The 16,419-nt window shown below is 43.2% G+C and overlaps 1 protein-coding gene across 1 annotated transcript in view; it reads left to right on the top strand.

The window, feature by feature from the left end:
• ENTPD2 (ectonucleoside triphosphate diphosphohydrolase 2) overlaps nucleotides 1-5,752 on the top strand; it is a 289,034-nt gene extending 283,282 nt beyond the window's left edge. The window contains exon 9 of the mRNA XM_069609737.1: nucleotides 4,007-5,752. Coding sequence (XP_069465838.1) covers nucleotides 4,007-4,210 — 204 coding nt within the window. The 3' untranslated portion in view covers nucleotides 4,211-5,752. The remainder of the gene's footprint in view (nucleotides 1-4,006) is intronic.
• The last annotated feature ends 10,667 nt before the right edge of the window (nucleotides 5,753-16,419 follow it).

A 16,419-nucleotide genomic window follows, 5' to 3' on the forward strand; every position in this document is an offset into this window, starting at 1 on the left:
TGGTTTAACCCTTGATAGATATCCCGGGACTACTAACATTTTACCACACGTCCTGATGAAGGCCTGCTCATCTAGCTGCACTTTACAGCTGTCTTAGGCCGAAACATTGTTGTGTCGACGACTATACTTCACATGAACAGTGGACAGTTCAAACACTGTTGTTGTTGTGATTTTTTTTTCAGTTTATGTGAATAATTGTTGATTTTTGTCTCCATTGCACAACTGCTCTGACAATAATTCTTTACGGTTGTATGTTTGTACATTAAGATCCTCTCTTGGTACGGATCATACTCATTTGTATTGTTGTTCCAGAATACCCCTTGGTACTCTTATCTTAAAAATATTAAAATACATCAATGTGAAATAATGTATATGTAGTCACATGTATACATTGTGTTTTCTGGGAGTTGAAGGACCTCTCACCCTGAAAAATTGTGTTTTGTTAATCCAAATTTACCTACCTGGGCTTTTCAGGGTTTTGCCAGGCACCCTATTATTTAAGTGCAGTTTTACTTTGGACATTCTGACATTGACAGGCCATTAGTTTTGGTTTTAGGGAGGTAAAACCCTCCAGTGCAGGGCCAGTTAGGCATTTTTCCACCCCCTTTTATTTAATAAAAGTCTTTAACCAAAACTGTGAACCTCTTGTGTCTTGAGTTTCAATCCTGGTTCCTCACAATGTGCTTTGACTCGCCCCTGTCTTGGATGTTTAATAAGTGAGCTCAAACAAGAAATTTCCTCAAGTGCTAAAAAAGTTACAAATATAATGTGCAATAGACAACGGTAACACAAAATCAATGGTTACTAAAGAGGAAGGCCCTTCTATTAATAGGGAAGACTTTGCATACTGGAATTTGCTACTTGGGGTCCTTTCCTCATCAATGTAGCACTCATACTGACCTAGGGGACAAAAATACAGAGTCTTTCATGGACGTCTAAGGGTCATTCACATTTACTGGGACATGCAAATGATAGGAAAATACTGTCCTCTCATGAGATCTTTTTAATTGAAGAATCCTGGCTAGTCTGATCACTATTTCATGCGATGGTTATTCAACATATTGGATCTTTGGGCAATCCTAAGGGGGGGGGTGTTAATTCAGCATCTCTAATAACTTAAAATCTGAGATCTTTCTGCAAGAGCTACGGGGTCATAACTGCTTGACAGTCACCATCCAATGGTTCAATATGAATAGAACATGGTCATACGGGCTGATTATTGATGTATAGGAGTGAATGAAAACATGGTCACTAATTAAGTCAGGTTCATTAGTCTTATTTGTCTAAATGCGAGATACATAGGGCAACAATTGAAAAGATGATTTTCATAATACACTAATGGACAACATTCCTGAGTCGACGGATCATGAGGCAAAGGAAGAGAAACCACTTGGGTCTAATGTGGAGTCATTTTTTTAACACGTGGTACATGTTGATGTTAAATTGTGATTACGGAGGGATATTCCAGGGAGTTGTACATGCTCGGATGCTATGTCAAAAACAATTGACTTGATTTTTTTTGCTACAACATTATACTACGACACATTTACCAAGCTTGATATTGCAAAAAATTCTTATAACGACCATGCCTTTCTATCATTTACCATGGAGGGAGGTTCCCTAAAACAGATAACTCAGATCTTGCCGGCCTATATCGATCATCCTAGGATATATGACCTAGTAATTAAAAGTATGAAGACGTGTCTCAGGAACGATTTAAGACACTTGCGAGGTAGGAATTGAACTGAGATAGAATATATCCCTCCAAAACACTTGTGAGTTTGTAATCGATTTTTGTATTCAATAACAAGTATCATGCCATTCAGGTAATCGTGTCTAAAATGCTGGAAATAATAGGGAAAAAGGATTTAAGGGCATTCAAAAAAATAATAAAAAAGATGAATGATATGATGGGTTATTTATAACGCACTTAACACCCAGAGGTTTATAAGCGCGGACACGGGGATGGAACCTGTGTTACTCCATGTCGTTATGCTTCAAGGTTAGCACGTTGCCGTTGAGCTATCCTCCCGTGACTCACCACTCAGAACTCTAAGCAATTAAATCCAATTGCAGAGAAATCCTGAGTGGTGTATATTAAAAATAATGTTAAGGCTGTCCTTTGCAAAACCAAATAACAATGATAAAAAGGTCTTCGACGATATGCAGAATAACGTTTGAATATACTGAAATCACTTTCACTCTAAGCTTGTTAAAATAACAGATTGTTGTGCCAGCAGATTGATCAATTTTACATTGATTAAGCAACCAGATAGATGGGCAGATTTTGAGGTACGAGGTTCATTCATCGCCTGTTTTTTTACCGCAAAAACCCATTGAAAAATATGGGGGGGGGGGGGTAAAGGAATATAAGGGGTAGTGGGGATGTGGGGACTAAATTGTAAATAAAAAATATTCAATGAGTTTTAGCAGGAAAAAAATGGTTGTAAAACATGCCACAAAAAAAAGAAAACTGGTGATGGAATGACGTAGAACATATTTTGCACTGCGCTCTTCAATAAATAATAAGAGTGGAAAGAAGCATGCCTAATCCCAATTTTTTAAAAAGGAAACAGCATTGTTCTGGCAGCCTACAGCCTCGTTACAAGTTTGGCATTGTGGCCAAAACCGGTGTTAACAGTAATATGCCAAACTATGAGTTTGGAGGTAAGGTGGAGGAAAAACCTCCAGCAGAATGAAGACCAGTCAAACTAGAAAATAGGGGGAACTGCTCTGAAAGATTTGTAGCAAATGTGAATGTTAAACAAGGCTGCGTACTGGCCCGCGGGCTATTTAACATCGTGCTCACATTTTATCTCCCAAATTGGGAAACCATCATTGTGCATATTAATCCTATGAAGATGACATCATCCTTTTGAAACGTACACCGGTCGGTCTATGTATGCCCTTGACTTTGCAACAAAGAAACAACATAATAATACACAACGATAAAACAAAATGTTTTATCTTGTTGCCCAAAACAACAAAACGAAAATCAACCTATGAATAGTCGATAAAAAAACCAAACAATGCAGACATTTTCCGAGACAAAATAACTGCAAATAAAAGGTCAAAAAGGGAAGGTTTTGGGAGCACTTAAAGGCATTAAACTTAAAATAGGTGGGTTCTCACTTCTGCCACTTAAACATTTCTGTTGATGAGAGGGTTTTAACAGCCATAACATATGGGGCCTCATAATGAGTTGGGTGGGGTGCCTAAAAACGGCAGTAGTGCAGCGGTAAAAGTTACCGCCGCCTTACCGCACCACCCAACTATGACTTTGGCAGAGTGGTGGAGGAAAAACCTCCAGCAAAATGCTGGAGGTAATTCAGCTACCTTACCATCAATAAATGGCCATATAGGTGGAATTACCTCCGCCGGTAATTCTGCCGAAATCCCCATTGAGTTCTATGGACCCCAAAAATGAGGACTAACACCGCCATAGCATCATTTGTAATCTAGCGGTAATTCCGCGGGACCAAGTGGTGGTAACATTAAATCTGCTTGGTGGTATCTTGGTGGATTTACTGATAGTAAAGTAGTAGCAAAGTAGTTTTGAAAGTAGTTTGATTCTCATGGACTATAAGCCAGGGTGAGCGAGATGCCTCCCAGAAGTGTACACCTCCATTGAGCCCATCCTCATGCTTGTAATGCTGGCACGGGCCAGCATGTGTAGGTCAGGGCCCCTGCCCTTCCTCTTCATTCAAACATCGAAAGAAAGTAGCTTACCAAGTTACTCTGGCTGTAAACCTCTTTTGAAAGCTTACCTACGCAATTGGCAGTAGTTGGGGGGTAAATTGACAGAATATGCATTTGAAACAATAGTTTAATTTTTCTCCGCATTAGATGTTTAGTTTACTGCCCTACAAATTCTCAGTGCCTAGGCAATGCACCGTACAACCTTTTTCCATATTCTGCTTGCCTTGTGCGTCTGGGGTGCCTGTTCTAGTCACCATTAGAAATCTCTCTGCTTTTAACACTTGCCTCAATGTCTTTGCGTTCACAGGCCGGGGACACTTCCATTGGATGGGCACTGGGCTACATGCTGAACCTCACCAACATGATCCCGGCGGAGGAGCTGAGCGTGCGCAAGGGCACGGAGTACAGCTCCTGGGTGGTGCTCATCCTGCTCTTCCTCGCCATAATCCTGGCTGGCCTGGTCATGTTCTTCTGCCTCCTGCGCTCTGGCAAGGAGCAGCAAACCATATGAGAATGATCGGGCAACACCGAGCTGAGACACCCAGAACACTGTGGACATGGGGAGCTGCCCTTGCATGATGAGCCTGGTGAAGCGGGCGAAATGAAGGGGCCCGTTTGCTCCTCACTATGAAAACCGGATGCGTTATTCGTGAACTATAGAGTTAATCAATTTTTTTTTTTTTTTTTTAGGGGTAAGGGGGGATCAGTTCTTCACAGTGCAGTCGGTTGCTTTGTACATTTGGCAACATTTTCTGGAAAGCCCATTTTAGAAACCTGTGATGAAGATGTAGTATTGCCCACAGTGCCACATTTGGACAACTGAGACTTTCACTCTCTCAAACAAAAAAAGTTCGGCGGGGAGCAAGGTTGGGGGGAGGGGCTGGTCACGTTTCTGGAGACCTGTTGTAACTTGAGAAGCATGTTTGTAAATGTGTGTGTGTTTTTTTATAAACATCTGATGAAGTGAGTTTTAACTGTTACACTTTACTGAGGTTGAAGCATTTCTGCCATCACCACTAAGAATCAGCAGCCTGTGCTGAATGCCCTCCCATCTCACACGCCCCCATTAGTTTGAGCATTTCCTCATACATCGAGCATAAGTGCATGTGGCAGCTATGGAACAGAGCGGAGCAGAGCAGGAGGCTGCAGAGAAGGCACTCTCCTGGTGGATCCCTGCTGGAATTGTTCCAATGGGTCCTTAAGTTCATAACTGCTTGGACTGGGCGAGCATCTGTGCCAGGAGATGCCTTCTAAAATGGAGACTAATGCTGCAGTGAATAGGGGTGAAAGCGAGCATCCTGTACAGGGGGACACTGAACTCCAGTGAAATGAATATCTGGACCGAGTCTTGAATGTTATGGTCTGGACAGAATTGAATGCTCTCTAGAAATCATTTTTCTCCGACTGGGTGAAGTGGTCTTTAGGGAGGGACTATGAAAGTCTGCTAAAAACACTTGCAGAAAACCAATCTTCTGAAAAGGGGGAGAAAGGAAAATGGCAGATCTTAAATTAAGAGAATGGCAGAATAGTAGAAAGAAAGTGGCATGAACATGATATTATGTTAGTTCAAGTCCACTGGAGGGATAGTAAACCTAAACCCTATTAAACATATGACATGGATTAAAAAAGCATCAATAATGACTGAAATAAATTATTCATTGGAAAAAATGGGGACGAAAGGGTAAAACCAAAGACACGTTTTGAAAAAGCGAAAATAATATATATGTGTGTGTAATAAAGTCTGGATTTTCATCCTATTTAATCTGCAAAACATGTTCACCCCTGGAAGAGGAAAAAGAAAAGCCGAAAAACCTTCAAAGGAAAAAATATAAATAAGAGGACAATCCAAGAATTAAACAGTCCAACTTCTGATAAAATTCACCCAGGGCAGTCGTCACAGTTTTTTCTGAGTTTGTTGAGTCAGATTGGAGATTTATCCCAAAAGTTTTTTAAATGCAGATCGAATCCTCTATTGTAACAAATTGTCAGAAATATTACCTTTTTTAGGGCAAATTTCTTTTTTTTAAAAAAATAAATCAAATGGCATCACTTACTTTGGGCTTTTAGTGTTTGTAGAGTTCCCTTCACCGGTTTGGGAGGGATCTTTATGGCTCTTAAACATGTTCATGAATGGGCCCTCGTCTAGTCTCCCTGAACTAACCTTCTCATTCTCTACACTCAACCACTATATGCATATAAACGAAGTCACGCGCACACGGCAAAGAATTACTCTCGACAAAGAGAACAAACACGCTACATCTCAAACAGTCCCTTCCGGTGCATCCTACCACAACGGGCATGCAAGGCTGTTCTGTGGATAGAATAGCCACGGCGCGCTGTACACAGGACTCTTAGCGACCTACGCGCATGCAGAGCTCAGGGTACGGCTGATCTGTATACATCGACACGACAGCAACGCTATCCTTCATTTTCCCTCGCCCCATTAACTTGCACCATCATCTTTTTGTCACATCCAGCAGAGTGCATGAAGGCAATGCAAATACTAACAATGTACAGTACATAACCCAAGAACAATGTTACAAACACAAGCTTTTTGGAGCATATTTGTGACGCAATGGTTAAAAAATACAGCTTTGCCTCCTGCCTAGATGCCCACACTCTTTGAATTTTGATTTAGAGTATGGCAACTCACCAAACCTCTTCCAAAACTCCACCAATTTCAAATGCAAGTATTTTCATTTTGAAGTGGGCCACTGACAGGCGCCCGTGGCTTCCACTGGCTGATCATCCTGCCGCATCCCATAAGATATGCTGTTTTGCACCGGTCATCCCATCGCAGTATGGTTGTATGGTAACAGATCTCTGTAGAATGGTACCACACTCGGTGTCTGAATAATGCCGCCAAGATGCAGGCCAGGTGGCAACTACACATGTAAATTGAGATCTGAACAGGAGTGTGAAGGATCCAGGTAACAGTCTCAAGCCTCTATGTTGGAGACAGCAGTAGGAAGAGCAAGAAGGCTCTTTAGATACATACATGTGAATTGATTTTCTACTCTTTGTAGTAAGAACAGCACAGAACGTTTGGTAATGTCCCCCCTTCTTCTCAAGTGTTTTTTGTATTTTTTTAATGCTTTATCCATAACTTGCTTTCCTTCTACAGATGAGTACTTAGGCGTCTGGAGTGAGCTGCAGACACCTCCAAGGTCCACGCTTCGTAGACTGTTACTTACCGGTTGGCATTAACTGGTGGCCCACTAGAATGTCCTCCTGTTGAAATGTGTCATTGCAATGCCCCAATAAAGAAACGCGTCCTGAGTTCACAATAGTCATGGGTACGCAACAATTGTGTTCAACTGTACATTGCCAGAGTTCAACCAAGCTGTGCGAAAATTCACTCGGGTCCATTCTGCCAGGCTATTTTTATATGTCAAATTCCTACAGACTGGTTTGGACGCTTTAACATTTTATAATGCAGTGTATGGAGCTAGATAACGTATTTATCTGCTCTAATCTACATTAGATTTGACAAGAAGTGAGTTTTGGCAGAATGTGCTATAATTGTGTATATAAGTTTTTTTCTTTTCTTTTCAAAATCAGTGTTACATCAGCTGTTCAATGAAATTGTGACGAATCAACTTCCGTGGAACCAATGGTTCAGGGATGAATATCGGTTTCAAACCATCAATCAGCTCCACACCTCTGGTACACCAGAAGGGATCCGAATAGATTGGAAACACAAGTCAACTATAAACCTCCTTGTCCAATTCCAGTAACATGGACGGAACGGCAGGCTTATCTCTGCAAGGTCGTGGATCGTTGGTTAGTTGCAACACAGCAAAAATACAATTATTACCCAATGGTAAAAGGGAACGTGCATGTTCAACTGACAGTTTTACCACACTACAAAATGCAACCCAACCTGCACAGGAATGCAGAAGACAGTTTCAAGAAGGGAAAGGGTTGCACTCTGGATACTGACAGGCAGGTAGTCGGTAAAGTAATCGATTGCAATAGTTCAATGATACTTGGTTTCAGCACAAGGGGAGCAATGGGTCATAAAATGTCACTAGTGGCCTTCGGAGAAGTACCAGAGGGACAAAACTACAATGTACCTTGTGCTTATAGAAGTTCTTGGTGATTGACAGTGTCAAGACGGTTTCAGGGCGCTTTGCAGCTCCTGTGACAGAGTTCAAGATGGGAGACAGCTGCAGGTATCAGGCAGCAGGCAGTTTGGTGAGCAAGGCTGGTTGGATGGCTGCAGGCTGGCCTAAATGGTGGCTCGGGGTCAGGAATCGTCTCTGTGCTGGTTGGCGGGTCTGAAGCACTGGTCGAGGCGTCTCAGACAGCGTTCGCAAACTGCCTCATGACAACAGTCAGCAGTGCCTTCGGTTGCTGCTCAAATGACTCGACTGGCTCAAAAATGTCCTTTAATGCAGACACTGGTTGATGCTTGTTGCTGCACGCCTCCTAGCTTCTTCAATGCGCTTGTGTGGTCCTTTAACCCCTTAAGTGCCATGGGTATTTCTCCCCAGTGCCAGGGCCTTTTTTGGTGATTTCGGTATGTGGCCATTCAATGGCTCGTAACTTTTTTGTTACATGAGGTATCTCAGCCAAATTCGGCTCCTTTTTTTCCCACATGTAGGCGGCCGTAACGCCACCCAGGAATCCTAGGTTGCTGTAGAGGGGTGAGAGAAAATAAGCAAAAGGGGCGAACATTTTGGGTTTTTTCAAAAAATGGCAATAAAATGATGTACAAAGAAGCCTGTGGTTTTTTCCTTGTAAGAGCTAGGAACGAATGCTGAATTCCCCAATTTCCTGGCTTTCAAGAACCGGTTGAGTGGAAATGAAAAAAAATTATTTTGATGTAGTGATCAACTGTTTTTGAAAGATAGGCAATTTTTGCCAATCGGACATGCATGGACGGAATGAAATAAAAGTGTAGGAAAGCCAAATTGGAGGCCAGAAAGGCAAGTATTTCTGAAAAGTAGACAAAATTCCAAGTTTCAGAAGGGGTGATTTGCATAGGTCAGGCAACAACTAGGTAGAGGAAACTGCCATAGATTGGGGGGAAAAGCGGGAAAATGACCAAAAAAAAGGTATGTGTTGGACATGGTTGGCTTGGTACGGCAATGGCTTCTATGAATTTTGATAAAAGCAATGCTCCGCTACATTCCCCCGACTCTTGCAGTTAGGAGAGCACACATTTTTTGTAGTGTTTTACAAAACAAGCAATACCACAAGCCAAACACTGAGCCATGGTACACAGGAGTTTTACTCTCACGGCCTGAACAGACGCACTTAGCATGTGTAAATTGGGAAAACCAATGTGGTGAGGAACGGCAAGCATACATTTTCTGAAAGAGCACAGGCAGACCTTTTCAAGGATAGGTGACTTGTGCAGGTTACAAAAGTGTATGGTGCCTAAAGCAGCGACTAAATGTAGGTCACATTTGGGAAATGAAAGGGTTGTGTGACAAAGGCCACCAGCAAATGGGTCAAAACGTTATGAAAACCACACAAACACAACACATGGCCTACCATCCCGCGTTTCCACAGGTGTCCCGATGAAAACGGTACCTCACATGTGTGGGTGCACCTACCTGGCCGCCAAGGGGAAAGCCTAAAACACAAGTAACCCGAAGTCTGTTTTCAGACCGGAATTTGAGACGCTCTGCCGACCGGCACAACATACAGATATGGGTCTCGGGTGTCCAAGCCACCGGGGAAAACAGGGAACCCCATGCATTTCTGAAAAGAGGACACCAGTGGGAATCCGCAGAGGTACAATATGCCCAAATCGCCCCAGAATGTATTACCCAGACACCCCTGTAAAGTCCAAAATGTGGGGAAAAAAACAAATTTTCCGCACATTTCGCTCTGGCCACCCACCGAAACACACCGCCAACAACACGTGGCCTACCTTCCCGCATCCCCACACGTGTCCCGATGAAAACGGTTGCTCACATGTGTGGGTGCACCTACCGGGGGCGCAAAAGGAAAAGGGTAACCCACTGGTAACCCCAAGCCTTTCGCCACTGCCCATTTTGTTCATGTGGGCAACCTACAGATTTGGGCCTAGGGTGTCGAAGCCATCAAGGAAAACAGGGAACCCCACACATTTTCCAAAAGAGGACACCTGTGGGAACCCACACATGGCCAAATTGGAGGGGCGGCTCATCTCGCGTAGCCCTCCCCAGGGGCAGATAATGTGGGGGGGGGGCTGTCCTGCACTTCTTTGGTTCAGAGACTCTCTGGTACTTCCCACCTAGGAAGCATGCTTGCAGAGCCTAGCAGGGCACACTGTGTGCTGGCTGGGTACCAGTTCCAGAGCTGCTGGAGAGTCCTCTGGATTCAGTATCACCCTCTGTTCCCTGGGAGATGTTTAGGTGAGGGATCTTGCTTCCCTATTTGAAAATCCTGGCCTTCCTTCACTGGAAGCTATAAGACGGGCTGTACCTTGAGCCTGGGTCCAAATGAGTTATTTTTGTTACTTCTTGCAAAGTCTTCAGATCATTTGCCAAAAGAGGGGCTTGACCGTCTTTTAATGCCAAATTAGCCCCAGTGTTTGTTGTAGGCTAAGCCTACCTTAATTAACCAATCCCGGGTCCCCACCAACAATCTCCTGTATGTGTGAGGTCATAACCAGAGTGCTCTGCAATAAGAAAGGTAAAGGGGTGAAAACGAGTAATACTAAGTCCCATCCATTTTCCTGTCTGTTGTGGATCAAAGGGTCTCTCTGGTTAATTGAGCTCTCTGTGGTTCCTGATTAAAGCGGCAGATCTCCCTTGAAGCTGTGGCGAGACCAGACTTTTGGTCTACACCAAAGCACATATTTGTACCTCCTGAATGGGATCCCCCTATGATGATAGGTTATTTATATGTGGGGATGACTATTACTGTAAATACATATTCCCAGACATGACGGCTCACTGTTCTTGATATTGAGAAGCGGGAGCTGGCTTCAAGTTGACACAGTGCATATCAAAGGTTGTTGGGGTTTCCTGTTTCTTTTGTCAGTCCTGCAACCAGGACCCCATGGGCCTGTTTGAATTAATGCTGATTAGTATGCGAAGCTGCCACCAGCAGAGCTAACAAAAGGAAAAGGCGGATCCATGGAGCCTTTATTAGTTAATTAGGCTGGCCATGGGAGGAGGGAAGTTTTGCCCTCCTACTTCTGAGATGCCTTGATGTGATCTTGGCTGAGTCCCAACCAAATATGACAGGGGGGACGGCGCCTGTAGGCTGTGTCCACCCAGAGTACACAGGTCTGTGTGTCGTGCGGTGAGCATAGCAAAATGTGTGCGGATTAGCCCCACACATTTCAAAGAGGTTCATCTAGCATTATTCAATTTCTTTTAACATTTCCCAAAACCCAGGCGAGTGCACACCCACCGCGCGGATGGCGGAATTCCTCACAGCAATGTCTCGCATTCTAACATTTAGAATGTTGTATACTGCATCATGTCTGTTTTTATGGTGTAAAACATTCTGATTCATCCCATTCACTTGAATGGAGATTGTTTCTAGATGCATCTGAAAAGCACAACTCCTGTAATTGAGGGTCATTGTGAACAAATATGACCTTAAAAAGAATAATTCACTTAAAACATTTTCACGTTTTTAACTGTACTGTACTTTTTGCCACATCACTAAAAAATGGTTTATTTTAGTTTCACTTACATTTGTTTTCATTGTAGATTCAGCTTACAGGTCACTGAACCTGCCAATTCACATTTTCTTGCACTGCTTCTTTTAAGGTTTTCAATGTTCAGATCCTATGGAAATCCACAGATACAACACAGGATCTTTACTAATTAGGTTAATGACCATAAATGTTCTGTGAGAATCAGCGCATGAACCCAAGTAGTCCTTTCAAGCCTTAGGTTAGGAAGAGTCCAGTCAGGGGAATAAAGATGAGGGAGACACTATCTAGTACACAAAAGACTGGGCACCACTACATAGTTTGAAATGGCAAACAATTGCTGCTGCTTAGAGCGTGTATTTGAATTCTCCCATAACCCTCATAAAGCACAACAAGGTATTGTGACAGGGTCAGGGTCTTGACCCTGTCAAAGCTGTGAGGGGGGAAGTGACCATTCTCAGTCTGAAGCAGGAGGCTTTCTAAAATTAAACTCAAAACAAGCCCTGCTGCAGGTATGTAAAGTCCCAAGTGGGAGTTGTGAGGACACCAGTCCCCGACAAATCCCCCCCCCTTGCGCTAATGACAACACTGATGCCACTCATATGCTCCCAATGCCTCACAATATAGTTTCTCGCCACAGTTCTCTTTGTGTCTTTTCAGAACTACATCACCCACAATGCAACAACAAGCAGCCAGGCAAACACAGAAAAATGATGCATTGGATATAATCTGTCCTCGTGTGAAGAATGTGGATGTTACAAACCTTTATTTAAAACGATGTTTTTATTTTTGTATATAGTATATTAATTCTTAATTATTGTATTTTAGTGATATGTCTACTGATTAGTGACCTTTGTCACAGGGATGTCCCCAGTACCACAGCAGGGCTTGCAGAATGTTTAGCAGAGAGGATATCTGGTGTCATAACAATTCCAGTTTACCCCAGCCTTGTGTGCAGCTCACGCTAATTTAGGTTTAAACACACAATGTAACAAACTATATTCGCACCTGGGGAAAGGTGCTTAGCCAGTCAGGTGGCTGGTACAGCAGGCCAGGATACAGATTCGCTGCCTGCTGTTTCCAGCCACCTGAAGCCCTCCCCCGTGTGACACCATCTATTTTTGGGGGGGGATCTGGGGAGACCAACGGGAGCCTCCCCCCGCACAAAGCAAAACAAACCCCTTCCCCACGACCTCTCTCCCAACTTGCCTGGCACACCTCAAGCTTCCTGTCACCGCCATAGAAATGCTTTTCCCTTTTGCGGTGGCCATCTTGTTTTTTTCCTTTTTCTTGGGAGATTGGCGTTGCGCAATAAGCACAGCCAATCTCCCGAGGAAAACAAACAAAAAAATGTGCACCCCAGATAAACCCCAGGGTGCGAATGTCTTTCACCTCCCCCCCCCCCCCCCACGGCAGACGGCAGACATGGCCGGTAACTGCCCTCAGCCCTCACTCCGCTCAGGCCTACCTTGGCTCGGACTGGCAGGTTGTTACCGGCCATGTCTGCCACCCGCCACATGGGTGAAATCCATAATAGGACTTTGGACTCCTTTCTGCAATGTATTTTTGTTTAATAAGGATACAGGGTGTTTCGCCCATACACATTTAAAAAAGAAAAACAATAGATTGGGTACCCTGAATCAGGTGCCGTACATTAGGAATGCTAGTGAGAAGTTGATCAGAGGAAGATTGTGGAAAAACGTGTTGGAGAACGTGATGATGGGACAGACCTATGACAGACAGAATACAAATTTAACACAACGGAAAGTGCTACCATGATTTGTATAGTTAAGCGCATTCACACATATAGACATTTCGTGCTTAATACCTTTGCAAGTGAATCATTGAGAGAGCGAGAAGGAGAGATCAGTTTCAAAATAAGGACATCGCTCACCCTCTTCCCCTCTGATCATGTTTAATCAAAGACCAGCTGTAGATCAGAGCTTGTATAAACATGCAGGTTACCAATGCAGGAATGTCCAGCGCATGGCCCAATGATCCCTTTATTCTGACACCTCTGACTCCTTTCCTGCAAGCATCTTTGTCTCTGACCTCACGCACTTTGGTAAACGGGCATAGTGGCCATACATGATGGATTGGGAAACTAGGTAAGTCGGCTTCTTGTTATTCAAGACGCATTTGTTGGCAGAGGTGTTGTCTAGTGTTCATATTCTGAACGAATACTAGAGCTTTTTCCAGCATAATTCCCGTTCATATTGTTGAAATACTGAAGCAGCTTGGCCACAGGAACTGAGTATTGATGTTGTGGGTGTGGATTTGTAATACTTCCAGAGGGAAGGTTCCAAGATATTGGCTTGCACGTTTGCACAAAGCACTGCAGATTCTGAGCAGGATCTGTTACTTGGGGGGCACTTTTGGGAATCAGGATTCAATACAACAAGCCATTAAAGTATTCTAGTGGCCAGTTGGAGTGTCCAAGGTTTGAACCAATGTTCATGAAGTTGGCTCGCCCGTCTAAGTCGTCGTTGCAGGATCTCAACTGTATTTCTGCCAGGGAATGGTTAATATTGCCATTGTATGGGAGAGCAGATCCTCCTACTTGAACCCAGAGGGTTTCATAAACAGTTATCGTAGATGCAAACGAAAATATCTTGTTGCTGAAAAAGTGATGAGGATTTGTTTTTCTTTGTCTTTCGTTTCCTTGCTCTTTTTTGCTTTCCAATAGTTTAACTTTTGGTATCTGATCCCACTGACCTGTTTTTAAACCTTTCTTTTTATATTTCATAAACTTTATTTCATCTTCTGTTTTGTAATCCTCGTGTGAAATATTATTACTGAAAAAGCATAATAAGTGGAATTAAATGTTGGCTGTGAGTAATGTAATTGTGTATGGATATGATTGTTGGCCTTACCAAGCATAGGATAGCTATTGTCTACAGGCAGTCTCCAAGCGCATGGTTGTATGTGTATGTTGCTGCATAGATCTGGCAAAGTCTGCCAGAAAATGGCCACAGACGTCTTTATAGAAGGGCAAAAGGGGCACTTACCCCTGGCCCCTACCTTTGGGGGTGGGATGGGGCACAAGGCTCTTCGATCTAAAGAAGTCAGTTCCCATGGTTCACCAAACGTAAATAGCACACGTCAGGATATCTTATGCCATGTTCCTGAGTTTCGAAACCTATTGTCCGTCTCTTATTTACAAGTACATTCTGCTCTGAACAATTCATCCTGTTAATACTTTCTGTGTTCACTGTGGTATTCATAGGTTGTGTGTTCCCATGGACACAACTCCTGTAGCATTTTTTCACCTTTCTGTGGAGATTGTATTGATGATGTGCAATAGCAAAGTTGAAATGCATATTGATAAGTATGCTTGCCGCGATGGTTCACAAGGTAGCTCAGTGTGTTGAGATTTATGTTCATATTTAAGAATACAATACCAAATGCCAGCAACGCTGATTCAATTGTCTGAAAGGATAAACCTGCATGTATAGATACTTTGTTGTGTAGCAAAGTAGGTGCTATTAACACAAATGTACCTTCACCAGATAGCAGTTATGGCATGTCAGTATCGTGAATCTAGACAGCGATCCCTTCAGATGCGGAGGGTTGTAAAACATAGGCAGCCATCCCCAATGATGAGCATAAAATGTTACTCAGGAGAGGTGTTTAGGTATCCTTGTTCAAGGCTTTGGAACCAAAGCATTCATGCTCGTATCCTGACTTTGTCAGCAGACGATGCAGTGTTCCTGGACAAGCTGTCTTATATCACTGACAATACTGTACGGTCTTCTGTGGAAAGGGTTACCTTCTCACATGCGTGAGGCATTGTTTAGCCGATTGCCGGATCTTTATTTGTATGTTGACCAATTGCAGACCTTTAGAATTGAAGGTGTTTAGAAAGAAGAGAGTGGAGCAGTTAGCGCAGACCTCTGGCAACCATATATTTTTTAAAGAGTTTGTTTATCCAATTCCCTCCAAGAAATGTAACAAATTCAACAAACAAAAAGTAAAAGCATATGTAAACAAACAATGGTAAATACAATTGCAGGGAATGGCACAATAAGACAATAATGAACCCGCAGGGTAACTATCAATCTGGTCAGAAGAGGTCCATGTAAGGTCCTACTCTTAGTACAGGCATCAAGAAACGTCCACTCAACCTTACCAGCACAGCCTCGGGCCCGCCCCCCCCACCATCATCATTAAAACAGTTGAAGATTAAAGCATAGTATTTAAGCAGCTGTGGTTTACCTGAATGAAGAGGATAACAGTCAGAAAACTCATGGAAAGGAAGCCAAACCCCAATGTGGCTAGCCAGACCACCTGAGTAGTGGCACAAATCTCTTCCGATGAGGCTATTTCCCAGATTTTGTACCAACAGATATTTATTTGTGGGCCTACCTTCAATTTCAAGCATCTGGCCAATGTAATCAAGGGCGCTAATAATAGGTGACTAATCAATGACGCCATGTGCCCACGCATAGGGTAGACAGACTCTACCATCTCACCCAACAAAACCACCATGGGGACCCAGTTATAAATCAAAGCCAGAACTTTCTTCCAGAATACTTGGGCCCTCCCACAAGTCCCCCAGAGGTGTAAAAAGTCGCCCTCCAACCCACAATCTATCCAGCACAGAGGAGAAATGGAAGCATCACTTTTATTCAGCTGGGACGGGTACAAGTACCACCGACACATGAATTATATGGATTAGTGTTTTGGGATATTTGTCAGTACAACCTCTCCTGTTGGCGACCTAGATTGGTTTAATTCAGCTTTTCAGCCGTGTCGCATCCTATGTGGCACTTGTTGGAGGAACCAGTCCCCTACCTCCTTGGTTACTCATATGAATGAATAATCTGCCACTCAAGAATTGCGCCACACTTGTCAGTTCAGAAACTCAAAAGAACATCCTTTATTCCTTATTTGGCCTTTAATTCTTGTTAACACGTGTTTAGGCGACTCAAGAGCCTTTCTAAAAACAAAACAGGGCTTGATAGGGTACACATCATATTCAGTCTTATTCCATAAGTCCCGGGTAATTCCCATCTGCTTAGTAACAATCCGTCTCCTCGCGTCGGCCTCGAACAGTAATTACAGTTTTTGAACTGACAAGTGTGGCGCAATTCTTGAGTGGCAGATTATTCTTT

This window comes from Ambystoma mexicanum, chromosome 8 (assembly GCF_040938575.1).
Source record: "Ambystoma mexicanum isolate Mex_15411 chromosome 8, UKY_AmexF1_1, whole genome shotgun sequence".
Lineage (NCBI taxonomy): Eukaryota > Metazoa > Chordata > Amphibia > Caudata > Ambystomatidae > Ambystoma > Ambystoma mexicanum.